At 42.1% G+C, this 20,279-nt stretch overlaps 1 protein-coding gene across 3 annotated transcripts in view; it reads right to left on the bottom strand.

Moving 5' to 3' along the window:
• Positions 1 to 20,279, bottom strand: part of LOC308367550 (ras-specific guanine nucleotide-releasing factor RalGPS1) — a 100,723-nt gene that overhangs the window by 62,081 nt on the left and 18,363 nt on the right. For all 3 annotated transcript variants that reach the window (XM_080841486.1, XM_080841485.1, XM_080841487.1), the window contains exons 3-7: positions 19,656 to 19,760; positions 19,300 to 19,350; positions 14,086 to 14,169; positions 8,847 to 8,936; positions 6,570 to 6,662 (exon numbers count right to left, since the gene is read on the bottom strand). In XM_080841486.1, coding sequence (XP_080697612.1) covers positions 6,570 to 6,662; positions 8,847 to 8,936; positions 14,086 to 14,169; positions 19,300 to 19,350; positions 19,656 to 19,760 — 423 coding nt within the window. The remainder of the gene's footprint in view (positions 1 to 6,569; positions 6,663 to 8,846; positions 8,937 to 14,085; positions 14,170 to 19,299; positions 19,351 to 19,655; positions 19,761 to 20,279) is intronic.

Below are 20,279 nucleotides of genomic sequence, written 5' to 3' on the forward strand. Positions count from 1 at the left end.
CAGGGCACACGCGACGGTTGAGCGGAAACCAGCTTGAGCTCCGGGCTTTTGGGCCCCGGGCCCCAGGCCACGGGCTGTGTGTGTGTGTGTGTCTGTGTGTGTGTGTGTGTGTGTCTGTGTGTGTGTGTGTCTGTGTGTGTGTGTGTCTGTGTGTGTGTGTGTGTGTCTGTGTGTCTGTGTGTCTGTGTGTCTGTGTGTCTGTGTGTCTGTGTGTCTGTGTGTCTGTGTGTCTGTGTGTCTGTGTGTCTGTGTGTCTGTGTGTCTGTGTGTCTGTGTGTCTGTGTCTGTGTGTCTGTGTGTCTGTGTGTCTGTGTGTGTGTGGGCTGTGACCGTACGACCACCGGGAAAAATGTGGCCGTCCTCCCACTGTGCCCACCGCAGAAAGCCAAACACACACAATCACCTGGAGTCTGTGATCTGTGTCTGCCTGTCACGGGAAGCAAACAAACACACACACAACCCTAGCCATGACCTTTCCCACTCCAAGGAAGACACTTCTATGCAAAGGTGGAGGACCCAGCTCAGCTATTCACCATAAAACACACTCAGATCCTTCAATTCCTAAACTCCAGACTGCAAACGCAGGCCTATATTTACTAAAACAAGGCATCAACTACTCAAATCAATATTTCAATAAATATTTCAGACAAGGGAGACAAAAAAAAAATCTTAAACAGATTCTTAACAGATTTACATTACATTAAGTCATTTAGCAGACACTTTTATCCAGAGCGACATGCAAGGGAAGAGAGAGTGTGGAACAGTTACACTAAGGCCCAATTTACACACAGGTTTTCGCGATGTCGGCGTCATCTTCGCGACATCTGCACGTAGATGTCGGGGCGCATTTACACACACCGCAGGAAGTTTCTCAGTTTGCCTCTGTTGATAGCGATGTTGCCTAGCAGCACTGTCTGTAACATGCCTTACAGATGTCGGGTCGCGTTTACACGCACTTTGAAGATGTCGGGGACTCCCGATGGGCTGTCGGGCGAATGGTACGGGGCTGTCGGCTGAAATTCGGCCGACATCGGCACACCGACAGTTACATTTGTGTTTAGACGCTGAATAAAGCTGTCGGTGTACAGATGTCGGCTGTGCCGACATCGCGAAAACCTGTGTGTAAATTGGGCCTAAGACATAACATGAACAACATGCTACATAGCCATGCCTCTCAGTAGACCTCAATCTCAATCAATCAACTTTTCAACACATCAAGCGTTTGGAAAAACACAACCAATATAAACACATCCTCAGAGACAACACCAACAGTAGAACTTTATGAGTTTAAATGTTTTATATAATGAGTTACAATGCAAGACAAAAGCCAAGTGACCTCACAGATAGTTACACAAACACAAAGAGCAAGCTGAAATAGTCTGTGTGTGTCCCCCACGCTACCCCCACTAAACACACAACAATATTTTTCCCCCCACACACTCTCCTCCCATACTGAGCTCTCCGGCACAGATATCAACGATAATAAAGTCATAATTGGGCACAAGGTCTCTCCCTTCTGAATCCCATTACAGTGCTATTCATCCATGTCATGACCTCATGGAACTTAAGATCTCATTGTTTTATGGGTCTCCCCGGGGGCCATTTTGAAACCTCATACATCATTATCTGGGTTTACGGTGTTAAGTGCCTGCGATGGAGATTCTTTCCTAGCTCACGCGGGCTGCCATGGACCGCTCCGCCCGACCAATCGTGGAACACCCATTCCACACGCCGCCGTAGCTCAGTCCAACCTCTTCTCAAAAGCCCCTGGAAGACGCGTGAGGCACGAAGACGCGTGAGGCACGAAGACACCGCCTTGCCCGATTAAGAGAATCATGGGAGACGACACACACACACACACACACACACACACACACACACACACACACACACACACACAGGCTCATCTGCTTTCAAGATGTGCCATGGCGTAGACACCTACTCTATGGCATGTCCACCACCGGAGAAAAACACTTGGAAAAAACGTGTCGCCAGACCACAGACCTCAATCTATTGTTCAAACTGGCACCACTCTCGGAGTTTCCTGTTAATGTCTTCTCAGAGGAAGAGAGCGGATGACTTCATCACTGGAGCGGGACTTCAGCTCAACACTCTGCCAGCACCGCTGTGCATGAAAGCGCTACTTCACTAAGAGACCTCCTGCAAAGCGCATAACAGTGTTGTTTCAGCAAACATCCCGTTATAAGAACTTTTATAATGAGATTCTTCAACCCCACACCACCTCCCCCCCACCCCCTCTCCACACACACACACACACACACACACACACGCACACACACACACACACACACGCACACACGCACACACACACGAAGTTTGGGAAAACAAATCTCTCTGCTTGCCCCACTTTTTCTGTCTTTTATACTAAGACCAATCCATCCAAACACAATCCTTTTACATTGTAGAATTCAAACAGTTTAACAACAAACTCTAGACGTCACATAGATGGCAGGCATTTGAACAGGAAGTGATACGGGTCACTGTGCAAAGCAGAAAACGTACCATGACAATCGATGGGAGGTGAAGGCCACGTTATAGGACGTCTAGTGAGTTATCATGACTGATAACTGACAGCGCTGACAGTTTAAGGGAACGAGGTCAATTAGCGTGGAAGAAAATCCCCCAAAAATGTTTGAGGCCTTTGATCTTTACAGTAAAGCTGAACTAGACGCATTAGACATTACTTCTCTCAGCCCTCCGTCTGAACATGAAGCATCAGAGGTCACTGAAGAGTGACGGGAGTTGGAAATAAAAGCACTGGAGATGATTCATGGTGACGGCTGTGACGGGCCTCTACACATCAGTTGGTGTGCAAAGAGGTGTGGATGGACTGGGAGAGATGAACAGCAACAGGCTACAAGAGCCTAGGGATGGCCTTTGTGTGTGTGTGTGCATTCATATGTGCGTGTGTGTGTCTGTGTGTGTGTGTGTGTGTGTGTGTGTGCGTGTGCGTCTGTGTGTGTGTCTCTGTGTGTGTGTGTCTGTGTGTGTGTGTCTCTGTGTGTGTGTGTCTGTCTGTGTGTGTGTGTGTGTGTGTGTGTGTGTCTCTGTGTGTGTGTGTCTCTCTGTGTGTGTGTCTCTGTGTGTGTGTGTGCGTGTCTCTGTGTGTGTGTGTGTGTGTGTGTGTGTGTGTATCTCTGTGTCTGTGTCTGTCTCTGTGTGTGTGTGTGTGTGTGTGTGTGTGTGTCTGTTTGTTGTGTGTGTGTGTGTGCGTATGTGTGTGCATGTGCGTGTCTGTGTGTGGCACTTGGTGGAAAGCTCTCACCACACACAGAGATGTCGCGCCAGCAATCAATCACTCAGCAGTGTCAGGAAACATGGAACCACACTACATTTCTTTATGGTTTCCCATGAAATCTTTATGGTGGGCTTTCAAATGATGCAAACATGAAGCTATAATGAAATAAAAGAATATTGCCAGCTCAATATTGCCGTCTAAATGATGGAAAAGAGAACAAAACAGCATGGAAATGAGACAGTCAGCATCTTTCAATGTTTTTGCTGGCGTGACTCTGTACATTACAACACAGAGAAGTCCCAGGGAGATGTAATTTTACAGAGCAGTGGAAAGTATTGTACATGTCTTTGACAAAGATGTGTGTTGTGTGTGTGTGACAGGGGATTAGCCCGTGTAGATGTTAGGTGTCCACATCTCCCACAGTGGTAGCAATACAGGCCTTTGAGGTGAGAACAGACATGGCCACTTGTGTGGAGGCTGCAGGGGAGATGCAATGAACTATGGACTTAATACAAGGAAAGGCAGCTCCACCACGAAGACCACGCTTCACAGTTCACATTAAGTGACAGGTCTCACAGCCTCCTGTCCAGGTCATACATCATGGCCCTGCATGTTCTGCCATATATTGTGCTTGAATGGTTTGGTACGTGGTTCTGTCATTAATGTGGCCATTTTCAATGGACTCTCTGGTTCTCCAATAGATATCCCATTACAGTTTCTGGACGACATTGGTCTGGCTGTGTCTGTTTTGCTCTGATATCATGTTGCTAAGCTGTTTGTGAGGCTTTAAAAATAAAATAAGAGCAATATTACAATATTATTGCCCTCATTCACTGAACAAATATCGGTTCATTGCAAACATGCGGGACTAATTTGTCCCTTCAGCTTTGAATTTATAAAAGATGGGAACGGGAAGGAGATGCATGTGTTCGTTTTAACGGCATGGAATAAATGGCACAGGCCATTACACGGCTCACAAAGCGCCATTCCTGGACAGATAAATCACAGGGAAAATCACTGTGATCATAACATGTCAGCAGATGGGAGTGTCCCTTCATCTTTAATAGGAGGACACTTAAATGGGTTGTAGAGGAAAAAATTAGCAGTCCCTGATAAGAATAAAATAAAAAATAACAAACCACTATTTGTACTGAGCAACATTTACCCTCGGGTCCTCTTAACACATAACTAGACGCCAGTCCTCTCTGCTCTGCTGTCTATTCCAAGCAGAGCCTTGGCACAGCACATGTAACTTACTACTACTACTTCTTCTTTTTTATATATTTTATTTTTATTATGGTCATCTGGGTTTTGACAAGAGAACAATCATCATGACACAAAAGTTCCTTCCTAGTTCAGGACTCCTAACTTGGCAAAATATATCATTTTGAACTTGAAAATATATGTCAATACTTTACTATGACCAAAGGTTTATATAAATATAAATAAAAAATATATATATATAAACTATCGAACATGGGGAGCTTTCAACTACTTACTACTTCAAGTTACACTTTAACCTACATGCATCCATTCTTCAGTCGGCCATGTTGTTGTGTGGTGTGGTGTGGCATGGTGCTATTGATGGGAATGTTTTTCCTTTTGCTTCTAACCAATAAACTCATTATCCAACATTGATGGAAAATGGAAAAAGACTAGACTGTCAGACTGGAATTTCTGAGCCTTTAAGGAAACAACTGGTCCCAACTAAGGGGCCAAAACTCAATAGCTGTAATTATGGCCGCAGTGGTGTTATAATGATGAGAATTGCCATTATGCACATGACCAAATATGAGGATCTGTCCTTTGTCCAAAGGTGCTTTATGCTTCAGACAAATGGAAACTGACAGATAATAAGCTAAATCATGTAGTTAATCGAAACCAGTATATACCCACATATGTTATAATTTATTTCACTTTACAGTAATTAATTGTGAAAAAACTGCTGTAGCATTTGAGAGCATATTCAAATACACTGTTGCAAATATAGTAACTCAATACAGACAGAATGGTATTGATCTCTAAAGAGCTAACCCTTCCTTGTTATTGGTGCTATGTTTTGCAGAGAAATGTACCTTAAAAGGTCAGTTATAATCTCGGTCTTTCGGTCTTCAAATGCACTGAAAGCAATGCCAGTTTGAATGACCAGTACTAAGGGACATAAGAGAAAGCACTCAGCCCGTCACTGGAATGTTAAGTTAAGCTTAAAAAAAGCTGTTGGAGGGTCCCTTCAACTGCCGCTCGTCACATGCGTTCATTACTCTTATGGCCAGATACCCCTCAGGAGGGCAATATTCCATTCCAGAGGTCACACCCCTCCTGATATATGTCCCAAATATTTAAAATATGTTTATAGAATCTTCTCATTGATGAATGCCTACTCCTTATTCACGTTTCCCAGATCTGTTTCTCCTCTACCTTTCTTTCCTCCCTCTCTCCTCTCCTCTTTCCTCCCTCCCTTTCTCTCCTCTCTCCCTCTATTTCTCTTTTCTCTCTCTCCCTCTTCTCTCTCCCTCTATTTCTCTTTTCTCTCTCTCCCTCTTCTCTCTCTTCTCTCTCTTTCTCTCCTATCTCCCTCTTTTTCTCTTTTCTCTCCCTCCCTTTCTCTCCTCTCCTCCCTCCCTTTCTCTCCTCTCTCCCTCTATTTCTCTTTTCTCTCTGTCCCTCTCCTCTCCCTCTATTTCTCTTTTCTCTCTGTCCCTCTCCTCTCCCACTATTTCTCTTTTCTCTCTCTCTCTCTCATCTCTCCCTCACTTTTTTCCCCCTCATATTTTAAAGCAGCAGCTATGCATGGCATTTCAGGATTCATTTTTCTCACCCCTAACAGAATTACAGTGGAGGCTCTCCTCAGTGTACTTAACACCTAAGAGTTTCAGTGGAGCTGACTTTCCACAGCTTCCTTTGTTTTTCTTTCCACAAAGATGAACGGACTTGACTCTATGTTGTAAAAGTGAGTAAATGTTTATTGTAACACGTGGTCTCAAAAAAGAGCAAGTACAACATGCTGATGACAACACCGTTCAGAGAATTTACAACCAGGTAGGGGTGTTATGCAGGTTAATCTGCTATCGCTTAAACTCCACTGGGTCCTTTTCATTGCCAAGATACAGAGCAAATGTAGTCAGGATTGCAAGGTAGCACATGTTTCTCTAGCTGATAATTAGCACAAATCCTACCCTTCCAGATGCACACCTCCAGTGCATATTAATTGCAAATATTCCCCGAGAGATACACTGACATTTCTGAAACAAGCATTTCTATTCACAAAGTGAGGGAAAATAAAGATGGCATAAAAGATGGCATTGCTTACCGACCAGGTCTTGCTGAGTCTGAAGATCGGAGCACTCTGCAGTGCAGAGACCACAGAGACCAGGCCATGAATGTTGTTCAGCTCCAATAATTTCTGAAGGGGTAAAGGAATATAAAAAAGTAATCATGACAATATAGGAGTATTTTAGGGAAAAAAAGGGCTTTTAAACAACCAACCAAAACCTGAATTCTACCTCATGGTTTTTAATAAGTCTCTTTCACATATGAAATCCGCAACAAATGTCAGATCAAAAACAATCCGTTATTGATAACAAATTGCCATTCTAACATAGCCTTCAATCACAGCAAAGTTCTGTGTGACTTCCTTCCCACATGAAACAGCATATTACAGAAAAGTGAGTGAGTGCCAGCAAAGATTGCTAGTATAATAATACGTTATTAGTTATAATTGTATATTATTATTATAGTATTTCATTATATTATTATTATTATATTAGTATTTATTATTCATATATTATTAGAAATAATTCATGGCTCAGTCATGGTCAAGGTGTCATGCCAGTTAAAGTAGCTACCCAACTCTGCCTTAGGGAGCCATCTTAACAGTTAGCAGTTGCTAGGGGGTGTTTATTTGAACTAATTAGTTGCTAAGGTAAATGTATGTATTTGGTGGGCATGCCCCTAATCTGCACAGGCACCCTGAATCCTAATATGCAGAAGTTGCAGAGGTTAGAGGTGCTTTGAATGATGACAGTTATGCATTTACAAATTAAATGTGGACCTCTATTTGCTTCAGCCCCTTGAGCCATAACAATCGACTGCCATTACTTACACACCGGAGGTCTTTTCTGCATTTGTTTAGCATAATGTTATTCATTATTCAGGTAAACATTTTCTCATCATCTACTTTTCAAGAAAGTGGAAAATAAAATGAAGACTTTGAACTACTGGAATAAAATACCTAAACTGGCGCAAGAGACAAATGGAGACTGCGCGAAGAATGTTTACCTGGACCTGTGACAACAGACCAATTTATATAGTGACAAAAAATTATAGTAGCCTCTAAATGTGTAAATAGCTAGCTATTAAATTATCCAATGGCCTCAATAATTCAGAATATTCAAATTACATCTGTTGGCATCATCCAGCAACCCTTAAAAATGTCCTGAAAAGCCACCCACATCTTAAATTCTTCTTTAATGGTTCAGCTCTTTAGGGAGTAGCAGAGGAGAACAGTAATGCCTTTTGAACAGCACGTTGATGGTTTTTATGTGCTCTCGCATATTTTTCAGGTTTTTTACGAGTTCCCTGCTGTCTCTCGGCAGAGATGATGCAGTGTTCTCATCAAACTCCCACGTTTCGACCTCGGGGAGGAACTCCCTCTGTTTCTACACTCTGATTGGACAGTAGTCAGCTGAGGGATGCTGTCAGTGATGCTGTCTTTGCATTATACTGTCAGCCAGCTGTCCAGAATCACGGCCACAACCATCGTCAAGGACACAGAGGCCTGATCATCAGGATTTGTGATGCATCTTTCCAACAGGTTCACGTTGTGAATTGATGGTGCATAAATTACATGCGCATGGCCAAGCACGTTTCAGTGACACAATATACGGACACGTTTCACTTGAACTGCTCTTTCAGATCAGTTTAGATCGGATTAGGCTTTGGACTCATTCTAGCTCCAGCTCCAGCTCCTGCTGCACCAACCTCACCGAGTACGAGCATTCCCATGTGGTCATGGATGAACTATTTGTGTGAGCAGAGTTCTGCTTTTGAAATCAAAACAGTGCTTCCCAAATGGTCGACGTGGTCACTTTGAGGACAAAACGTTGTTGGGGGATATGAGCCGAGGCAAAATATATGAGGCAAACACAAAAGATTATATACTTTTATATCATGATAATTTCAGTTAAGTAACTGGTTTGCAAACGGGGAAAAAACGAAAGGAAATTAGTTTTTAATCTAGGACTCAAAGAGATGAATGTTTAGATTTCAGAAACTCATTCCTAAGTATTTTTTCTACTTACTTCACAAACAAATAAAGGACAAAATCCCTATTTGTGGTGTTTACTGAGCACCAAATGCAAATATACTGTACAGTGACCAATGTAGGGCTTTTATCAGTCTGCTCTAAATGCTAGGGCAAATATATTGGACAATATCAGCTACCAGAATTTACATTTGGTGACTCCGTGCTTGTATTCTTTAGACAAGGCAAATAGACTGCACATGGACAGCTTCAGTTTCATTCTTTCACAACAAATGTAAAGGAACATTTTGAAAGCAGATTCTGAGGAAATCAACAGGCACTCACCTTTGCGATTTTAATAAAATGGGTCAGGATCTCTGCCCGAATCTTCAGAGTCCGAGCTGTGAGGATCTCTCTCACCAACCAGAAGCTCACCTAAAGAAATCAAATAAGTTATGAAATCACTTATCAGCCCAAGTCATATGCAAAAGGAATTACTGAAAATGAATAGATTTTTTTAAATGTTATCAATTCATGTTTTACAGACTAAAACAATGTGCTTGGGGTGCCTCTTCTTATTTACAAGCATCTTTCCAAGAATCCTATATTTATATATACAGTATATATATGGGCCATTCTACCGAATTCGTGTAATATGCAGTCCCTCAACAATAAAAACTATTTACAAAACAATTAGGTATTTAGGCATAGATATTTAATTAGAAAATGTTATGGTCTATATAAACCCAATGCATTACATGAGATAGTGATAAGCTAAATATATACAAAATCATCATTTATAGGGTACTTTCTATTGGGAAGTAGCTGTCCCCAACCCTGACATCTAAATTTCAATGCCTTTAAATAACACTTTTCAATTTTTTTTGATTTTTTTCAATGATTTAATTTCAAAGATCTTTATGATTGGGTTGAAACAGAACTTGGGATATTTAGATTTATTGTGGGTTTAATTTTTAAATCAATTTTCTATACTCAAAAAATCATGTCCCTAGTTTTCATGTCACTACCGAAACACAAGAGTTTTAGTCCATTGGCTGACCCTGTGTTTTAGCCACGACTCTGCATTTTTGACCATGCATTGACACTGCATCTCTGTCCCTCATGGTTGAATGGTAAGTAGCTAAATCCCATAGTTTTTATATAAATGTGTTCCAAAGTCTGAAAATCGACGTGTAACCTTAAGAATTGTCACTACCGAAACGCATGTTTTCTTCAATTAAGTAAACCTTTTGGGGTTTCATGGAAAATCTTATGTTTGTATATGTGTTCACCTCTTCAAAGATGTGTTTGCAAGCCGTGTGCTTGCTATAATTCTTTATTTATGCTTAAAGTTAGCTAGAATTGTCACTACCGAAACAGTCACTACCGAAACATATGGTAGTGACCAGATGATTTCGGTAGTGACAAAATGAAATGGTAAGTAGTTCAATCCCATAACTTTTAAATAAATGTGTTGTGTGGACTAAAGGGCGGCCCAGAGCACCTTTTGGATGATTTTGGGAGAGAAATGAACATCCATCCAACAGTGCAGTCACTACCGAAACACTGGATGTCACTACCGAAACAGTGCAGCACTACCGAAACACTGGATGTTTTGTAAAGAATGAAGTATATTGAGTAATCAACTAAAATGTTATGATACTGATTGGATTAATGTATGTTCAATTTCATCAATCAACAACTCTGGAATCAATATGATCATTTTTTTGCATTTTACAAAGAAATATTGCACTTAGATTTTCATGAACTGTATAAATTGAACTTGAAAATTTGGTAAAAATTTCATTTTTATGGATTTCATTGTGAAAACCTTCAAGAAATATTTGTAAAAAATACTCTTAAGAGAAGGGAAGGAAACAAAATCTGAACAGGTCAATGATAATACTTTTTTACTATAGTAAATGTGATGTTTCGGTAGTGACAATTTTTGGAAGAGGAAAAACATTCCAACACATTCTGAAAATACAATATAAAAATTGACTGTTCTTTTACTAGATATGTGTACTTTAGATATGGTACAATATACATACAGACAAAGTTTTGGGAATAAAACATAAAAGAATTCAAAATATTTCCGACCTGACTTTGCACCAATTCGGTAGAATGGCCCATATATAACATACAGATGTTCATGATTTCATCTAAAGGCTTACATCAGAAAGAGAGGCCACAGGTTCTGTTATCAATTATCATTACCTTTCCTTGAGTAGTTTCCAAACAAAACTAGGCAGTTAAACGTGAGGGACGACCCCATACTGGAAAGATCTATTCATTATGTATTGTTCAAATAAACAGGGTACCTCACAATTACTGCCCAAGTAGCTCTTGAACAGAGTCCTGCATGGCAGCCAATAACTGAAGATTTAGAGTATGTGTATACATAAAACCCTTGACGATGACGTATGAGATGACAACATATTTGTCAGCAATTAAGAAATGGGCATTTAATCAGAAGGTCAAGCGTTTTATGGCCCAGGATGTAAATTCTTTCAGCAGCCAAATGGTGAGTTATGGAACAAGAACAGAACTGACAGTGAGTTATATTAAAAGTTCTATGAACTGCTTTTGACCTCAAATCTCACAACTCCGCCAGGCCCCGCCACACACACACACACACACACACACACACACACACGCACACACACACGCACACTACCCAAACCTGCTGGGAGAGTTTCTGTCTCCTGATGCAAACGTCTACAGCTACTTGTTTATTTCTGTAATAGCTTTAAGATGTCTGTGAGGAAACATTCGTCGTTCAGAGTAAATCTGAGCGAACGGCCCCCGAGGCTGGACGCCTGATCTCAGGGGCTCCGCTGTGTGGCCGAACAAGCGGCGATATTTTCTCTGCAAACTCCATTTCTAATTAAACAAGCTGTAAACCTGGAGTAACAGGGGAGCCATTCCTGGCGCAACACACGCGCCTCAGGTGCCGTGCCGGGGGGACCGGAATTCGCTTACTGACAAAAACACGTGTGGAAATACACACATTTTTTTTTTTCTACAGCACTCCAATCGCTTGAAATCTTTTTTCACACAGGCTGCTCATTCACGGAGTGCCACCGGACAAACAGCCCCCGCCGGAGCTATAAATATGTCCGAACGCTGCAAAATTATCAACTACAATGTCTGGCCAATGGATGTCTTTCCCATAAATCTGCCAGGAAACATGCGCTGCACTCCGTACCCGCGATCTGGGAGCATGACCCACAGTGTTTACCTATGACCTGTGCAGACCATCAGCATGACAAAAAAGGAAATTAGATCATTAGAACGGCCTGTGAGGCTGGGATGGAGTTAACTGGTGTTGTATTACAACTTTCCACACATAGGTTTACACATGTACAGATCGACATTAAAAATCTACTTCTCTCTACACTCAAGATCTGATAACATGGAGGCCGCATCTGATCTCAAAGATTAATTCTGAGAATATCCTTAACCCAAAATCCTCACCGACACAACCTCACTATCACTGACTTGCCTATTGAAGCCATTCAGAGTAAACTCAACAGTCTGGCTATTTGGCTGATGAGGCAGAGCCACTTAACTACTATGCTATCGCTACAAAAACACCTCAGGCATTAGTGCTGAACTTTAATAATTCTCTTTGTTAATCACCACCCTTTCTCTGGACTTCATTCCTGCCATATCTGGCGTATCTCCAGGGTAAGGTTTTTAAGCACCGGGCCATTAAGTGGCTATGTTTCTGTTTTTTCCTTCATCAAGAACCATCACTTTCATGGACTTTTAGTGTCTCTGTAAAAGGCAAAGCCAAAAGATATTAATATTCCCTTCATGAATACTGGAATAATTACACGGCACCGCTGGGCAACTAACTGCATTAACACCTCAGCAGAACCGATTTAGTCTACTAACCCCAGACAAAAATCGATACAATAATTCTGTATTGAAAGCAAACAAACGACAGACTATCCATCAACAGTTTTCCTTCTTCCCCTGTGTCACACAACATAATTCCCCATCCCTTCACACAGCCTATTGACCTCTCCCTCCCTCCCTCTGACCTGGTCAGGACAACCTCAACCATAAGTCACTCCAACTCCTGCCAAAGTTACAACTCAAAGTGTTCACAGGTCAGTCTCCTTCGCCTTTCCAAAAGTCCAAATCTGGCCCCTCATGCTTTCCCGACCTTTCTCAGTGAAACGTCCCTCTCGAGTCTCTTACGCTCTAGGCAGCGATGCTAGGGAAACCTTAACCAGACAGGATCTTTCACCTCTCCTTGAAAACACGCATCTCTTTATGTCTCTCTTCACTTCCTCTGCCAAACGTCTTACATGCCCTAGTAGAAGAAAAGCGGTGAGGGAGTCGACGGGTAATAACTCTAAGTAATCTGCCGCTACCTAAGGTGCACAGATCAGCGGAAAATACGTTTCTCGCGTCTGTGTGGGGATGATTTATATTGTCTGCTTTGGATTAGGACGCCATAGCATGAAGAGGGCTGGTAATGGCTTCATGGTACGTTCATGTCTATACAGACATAGTCACAAAAGCCTGTGGAACAGCTGCAGGGTCTTTGCACTAATGGGCATAGGGAGGCAATTACCTACTGTACCACTGGCGTGAGCCAGCCAGGCGGGTGAGGTAAGCGCTCAGTGGCGAAAACGTGTCGTCATGCTCCAGAACGTTATGACAGGGGGATCAGTGTATGGGACGGGGTAACGATGCACAGATGAGTTCCAAAACTTCAAAATCTGGGCAAAAATGGTTTTTGAATTTTTTTTTTTGTTCTCACAGCTTTGGAAAACACATCATTAGCACTAATGGTTAAAATTATGCCCTGTGTAGTGAAAACAGAAGCGGGTCGTGTCAACAAGTGTTTCAGTAGCCGGCTGGGTTGGGCAGCCTCCATCCAATCCTTCACATAACCTACATCTTTTGTTTATTGTATCTGCAATTATGGAGGCCATATTAATATGTGAACAGTAATAAAAAACAGAAATAATTACACTTCAAGAATAACACATTACAGAGCAAAAATTATAGCTCAACACAGACATATCGTTATGGCTTTTTGGACGTGCATCACACAAGAATATATAACACAAACGTCCAGAACTATGACACAAGGAAAGAAGCAGCCATTAACAGCAGGAGCACCTGAATAACGTAGCAGTTCATTTTAATTTACTTCGACCTGAGCGCAGTTCAGATTCAGAAAGGCAGATAATGTCCACAGCAACTGAAGTTTTTAGCTGTCTGTTGCTGCGTCTATTGTCTCGTTGTTTTTGTGACGATGACAAATAAAGTACTTCGACTTTGACTTTGAATGAAACAGAAACTACATTCTTTTAGACGGCAAAATCTAACATCAGCAAGAAACAGCTCTGGGGGGTTCCTTGCTGTGTCTAAGGCATCTGTGTGCATGTTTTTCAGTTTAACACTACTGAACAAGCTTAGCAGACATTGTGTGAGTCACGTCCCGTCAGGTGTTTTAAAGCACTATTGTGTGCGTCACGTCCAGTTAGGTGTTTTAAAGCACCATTGTGTGCGTCACGTCCAGTTAGGTGTTTTAAAGCACCAGAGCTGAATGGGGACTCACCTGATTGAACCGGCGTGTGAAAGCCACCACGTTAGGCGCCAGGACATGTTTCTCCTTCTTGTTCCACCCACAGCTGGCAAGCTCCTTTAAAACACACACACACACACACACACAGAGACACACAGACACACACACACACACACAAACATAAACACAAACAGAGTGAACTTCATGATCTCACTGGCTGTCAGTGTGCTCTGTGAATCTGATCTGCGGTGCCCCACAGGGCTTGACTAACCCTCTCCACAGAACGGCTAAAGCCGTAAGAATCAATTGTCATCGGCTGATGTTCTTTTGAAGACGCAAAGTTAGCATGAACAACACTGACATCAATTCATCACAAAATCGTCACTCTATACAAAAAACTAGCATTTGCAGAGAAACTCCAAACAAAAAGTAGCTTTGAAGGCCCATAAACTTCCGTGAAGCCCAGTGAAAACCAACGAAGCGTTGACAACCAGTGGGAGACCTTATGACGAGAGCCCCATTCTTCACGCCTTCTGGTTGGCTCGTTCCCCTCTGTCTATGATCTGTGTTTATTTAAATGACCCCTAGATACACTGGGATTTTGTGAGATCAAGTGTTTTAATATGATGTGTACACTACACACACATACAGTACGTGGTGCCACGAAATTCCTACCTGCAAGGACCTTTCTCAACAGAGCAGTAATCAAAGCCAGACCACAGGAACATGCAAAAAACAAACAAATAAATAAATAACATAAATAAATAAAACAGCAGGCATCCCGCAGACAAATAAATCAACATATGAAGTACCCCATCAAGTGCAGGTGCACGAGTGTTAGTGCTATTGCAGTACATGCAAGAGGATTCGCTGTACAACAGCAGAGCGGAAAGGGATGAGAAATCGTACTCTGGGGCCACGGAGAGGGATGAGAAATCCTGCACTGGGGCCTCGTACAATGATTCTGAGGGCCAAGACATCAAAGACTACCAGACGTAAAACACAGAGCAGAATCTAATCCGATCGATCTTCTTTTAGCTCACAGCTGAGCAGTGCAGCATTACACTACAATTCCCACGGAACCCACAACACTGAGAGAACAGCCTCTCCATACTCCTCAGCCCGTCAGTTTGTTACTAAGGAAGGTCTGACAGTGGCACCTGGCTTGGGTCAACTTCAAGCTGGACTATGCCGCTAACAATGAGAGTGGCGATGACTATCAGGAACCGCTTGGCTCTGACCCGCCACCTGTTATGAATACAAATGCGGCCCAGGAAAAATATTTCCCCCCTTAGCCTCCGCAGGCTTGCTTGCTTCCTTGGCCTTTTCACTGGACTCTTGGTACAGTGCACAGGTTTTTAAACCACACACCCCTAATTTCAGCCAGTGGTCTGGCTTGTTTGTCTAGCCATAAAAGTAACCCCAGGGGAAATAAAGCAGGCTAGATCCAATAATATTCCATATATCAAAACGTGGGAATTAGACGTGTTAAATAACATGCTACAAATCACACTGGTGCTTGTTGACAGCTGAACAGAAAGTTCCATTTTGTACCATTGATTTCAGTGCACAGTGATGGACAATGCAACTGACAACCTCATTAGAATCATTAAACAGAACAGTAGGAAAACTGTAAGAAAGGTCACCATGACGATGACAGCATCACTGTCTAGTCAGCTACATGTGTAACTCCCTAGCAAAAGGGGGGAGTGTGTTATTAGAAATAACAAATTTACAGACTCAAGGAAACTTCAGTTAACAGTTTGGACGAGACTGTTGGAAACAAGCAATAAATGAAACTCTGCATTACAAACTCATGTGATGCGTAGTAAACATCAGCCATCAGCAATGGAAGAATTATTTATTTATTTTAATCCAAAGTGTCAACAGAAGACACAAATCTATCACTTCCATCACAAACACTGACTTCATAGTTTATATAGACTGTATATAAACTGATAGTGAATAATGAACAAGCTGACAATTTTGTTTACAGTTAAGAACTGTGCACATGTGTGACGAGAAGCGGCTGGTGCCGAGCCTAGTTTATAGCTCTCGTCTGTTGTAAGGTGGTATTCAATTTTTTCAACTATTTTGATTTAGTCTGAATAAAATGTGGAGACAGACAGACCTCTTGTCGAACAAAGATGACAGACCATCATGATCACTCCCTCAGTATCGAAAGAAGCACAACGCAAAAACACATTTTAATGTCCAAATATCTGTAGGTTTTGTTACGGACTTGAATTTTGTCATGCTCTAGTGAGTCATCTATAAGTTTCATGAAACGGTTTTATTACGTGGATCCTGAATCAGTCTTGTGTGCGTGCAGCAGATTCATCTGAGATCCAGACTGAGTGTATGGTTTAAATTTTGGCTAAAAAACGTTTCTCACGTCATTTTCTTCTTTTAAACATTTCAGTGGCTGTTTAACAAGAGACTGCTGGAGAGATGTTCGCTGACTAATGGATTTTCTCATGTAAACACACCTTATGAGCCAAACAGGCCAGGCGTTGATTGAAAGAGTAGACTGGGTCCTCAGTGGCCAATTGAAGTACGTGCAGCCTTTCAACGAAATTTAGAAATCTTTACTAGCGCAAAGATCATAGAAACTGGACTTTTGAAGATCACCTCAGAGAGTGCATGAAGCATAGACAAAATTAACTGCAGCTTTTGCCATTTTTCCTGGTCATACCAACCTATATGTCATGTCATGCCATGTCCATATGAGACCTGTCTATTCTAATATGCCTCCTTCCTAAGATTGTCACATCTATCTATAAATCCAGGAATCTCTGTGTGTGTGTCTGTCTGTCTAGGGCGTATCTCCCTGACGGTAGTTCCATTAGTTATGAGATTTCGCATGTAGCTTACGCATGTCATGAACCTGTGCATCCTTGATTTTGAAGATTTTTGAATTTATAGTTCGCGAGATATTTGTATTTTACCGTTTCCCGTAGGAAACAATGGGTTATCGTTTCCCGTCCCGTCGGCACTATGGGTAGTGACGTCACAATCAAACAATATACACCTAGCAGTATCAAACAATATAAACTATCCTGCCTTCACTCAAAGTTCAGAATAGCGTTGGATACGAGGAGGTCCGCATTCAAATTCTTCTTGGTGAACAGATACAGACTTTTGCTCAGGTAATCTTAAGACAGTGATTGATTTGATCTATTTGTTTATTTTTAAGCTTCTTTATGTTAAGTTTCAAAGTAATGTAGCTTACGCATGTCATGAACCTGTGCATCCTTGATTTTGAAGATGTTTGAATTCATAGTTCGCGAGATATTTGTATTTTACCGTTTGCCGTACGGTGCAAACCCATGTCACCGTTTTAGCGGTGTAGTACTCCACTCTTGCTTTGTGATTTTGATTGGCACCCAGCCTTTTATTCATACACTCTGACAGGTTTAATGAACACAGAGCAAAGGCGATCACACACAGTATCTTCCGAATGACAGCCTCTCCCAGCCAGGGTAAATGCAGACTGAGGTTTATAATATTGCAATAATGAGAAAACAAAGTACAAACGAATTACAACAAATACATCGGGACACTTTTTTGTGAATGATGTCATAGCCATAGAACAGTCGTCATCATAGATGTTACCCCCTACGGGCACTGCACTAGTGTGTCTTAATTAGTATTAGTATAGTTTTCAGGCCTATAAAAACCATCATTAAAGTCTTCTCTTGAGCATGGTCATAGTGCTATTTTTGTTACAATAACTTAAAAAGGTTTGGTAGAGCCAAAACTACTACAACCATGCTTTATGTTCCATATAATAAATATAATAGAATGTGCCAACACTACTACAACCATTAGATGCGTTATGGTATCAGTGTAGTTTACTGGCCTATAAAAAAAAACATTCTTGATCATGGTCATACTGCTACTTTTGGTAGGTTTTGTACCGCCAACACTTCTATACCCACTAGATGTTTTATGGTCCATATAACAATGATAATGGAATGTCATGTTCTTAATGTAACCCGGTCATCAAGTACTTTTTATGACGTCACTTCAGTCAGGTGATGAGTTGACCTGAGCCATATGAGTGTGGGCCAGAGGAGGTCTGGGAACTGTGTGTTTCATTTCTCTGGCATTCATTTGAGGTACAACGTGAGCCAACTACTGGACATTCTGGGCTTATTTTTCTGTTGGGGCTAAAGAGATATCAAATCTTTAACTGGAAACAAGTTTTAAAAGGATTCAGACAGTTGGCTGTGGGAAATCCTTCAACAACACTGACTATGACATAATGTGTTGTTGTCTGAAAGGGAGGTGAAGTATTTCACAAAGCAAGATTTTTAGCTTTTTCCTGCATATCTGGACTTGCACACAAATATGCCATTTCAAGTTTATTATAACTCAGTAGTCTTGCTTGGTGAAACACCCCTGATCTGACACTATCTAGGCCTGAGGCCCAGTCCTGTTTTTCACCATAACTCTCACCAGATGTTGTAAATTTCCATCTCAAACAATGTATCTGGTGCTTTCGCATAGCTGCATTTCCAATGCCATTGCGATATCCATATCAAATCAACGGTAACTTGGCTTGAAGGACAAACCCAGGCCTATATGATAAGGCCATTGAACCACACACTCTCCAGCCATACGAGCCATATGCTTATCATAGGCTTAGAAACAGAGCTGAGCAGCAACAAATTAAATCAAACCTTGCGAGCTGAAGCCGTTTGGCTGAGGTCAGACGGGGGTGGAAAGAGCCGTGTATTCCGGCACATCTGATCGTGTAATGTTCTGGCCCGTGTGTAGGCACGGAGACGGAGGTCGCGGAGCCGAGGCTGAGTCGCGGTGTGTCCTGACGAGGCCGCCGGCTGCCGCGCAGCTCCAGCTGAGCTTTTTACGAGACGCACGCAGTAATCGTGCTTAACCGATGTTTTCCTAAGCCAGGAATATTCGCGAGGTTTAGCAAGGCTTTTAAACTTTTTGGCAACTGTGAATTTACTCCAGCTCGGGCAGATTTGGCACCACAGCGCCAGAAAAAGGAATATTTACCACCCCTGAGTCCAAACTCAACACCACATGAACTGACATTATGACGGCTAGGAATGGACAATTAGCAACCGATGAAAGTGTTTTGCGTTAACGGGAACACGGTGAGTGCATGGGAATCATACTGCAGCCAGCAGCACAGGCAGATCTTACGGCTCTATGTGCTGTGTGGTCTGAGTTGTGTGTCCTGACTTGACACATCCTGATCACCTGACAAGCTCTTACCTCTGGCTGTATGGCCTTGAACACTGGGGCATCCATCAGCGTGATCTGGCTCTGCGCCAAGAGACAAAGCAGACAGAAGCAAGCGATTCAGTTTCACCTCACCAGAATGCACTAAGTTATCACAGATGTTTGCACTTGTTTTTTATTTTTTTTACTTTTCAGATAAGCCTTTTTTTTTTAACAACAGCCACGATTACAATACATCTAAATATTGAGTAAATACATCTTGAAAGCCTGTTTAAAAGCATGATGGCATTAGATTTGCCTGGATATAAAGAAAATCAAGCTTGCATTAATCCTAATTAGATAGCAGATAACGCTCGCCAAATGCACTCGGGCTGAACTGGGATACTCACCGCGAACTCTCCTGGCGTGACCTTCAGCACGTCGAAAACAACGGCATCGTAACTCTTAGCGTAGTCCAGGCCGGGCCCCTCGAGAGACTCCGAGCTGCTGCTACACTGAAAGGGAGAAGACAACACATGTTGACATTGTTCAATTCAAGGCAGAGGGAGACAAAAGGCTCAGGGCTGAAGCATTGGTTAAACGGAGTAACTGAACCCAACCTACGGATCTAATTCTCATCTTGCGTAGTCTCATCACATCTTCAAAACAGAGCGACATAAGTCAAATGGCTGGACTGCACACAGTGGCAAATGTATCATTCAGCTATTGTTTACACACTACGGCCATTTGGTTGTGTGTGACTAGGAGGCTGAAACATCTTCCCTGCCTTCCTTTATGTTTTCGGTTTCTATAAAATTCAAGCTCCAATGCGCAAACTCAGCATGAACTCAGCAGTGCACTTAACAACAGAAACCCCTTGGTCCCCACTGAGGCGACACCTACGGTGTCCGAATCAGATATAGTATCTGATTCTAGAATGTGGCCTTCTCTGGCTTAGATTATGCTGAGACTCCATACAGAGAGAGGGCAAGTGAGACTACAAGCTTTAAAATCTAACGCTCACCAAGATGAAT

The sequence above is a fragment of the Sprattus sprattus genome, assembly GCF_963457725.1.
Source record: "Sprattus sprattus genome assembly, chromosome: 7".
NCBI lineage: Eukaryota > Metazoa > Chordata > Actinopteri > Clupeiformes > Clupeidae > Sprattus > Sprattus sprattus.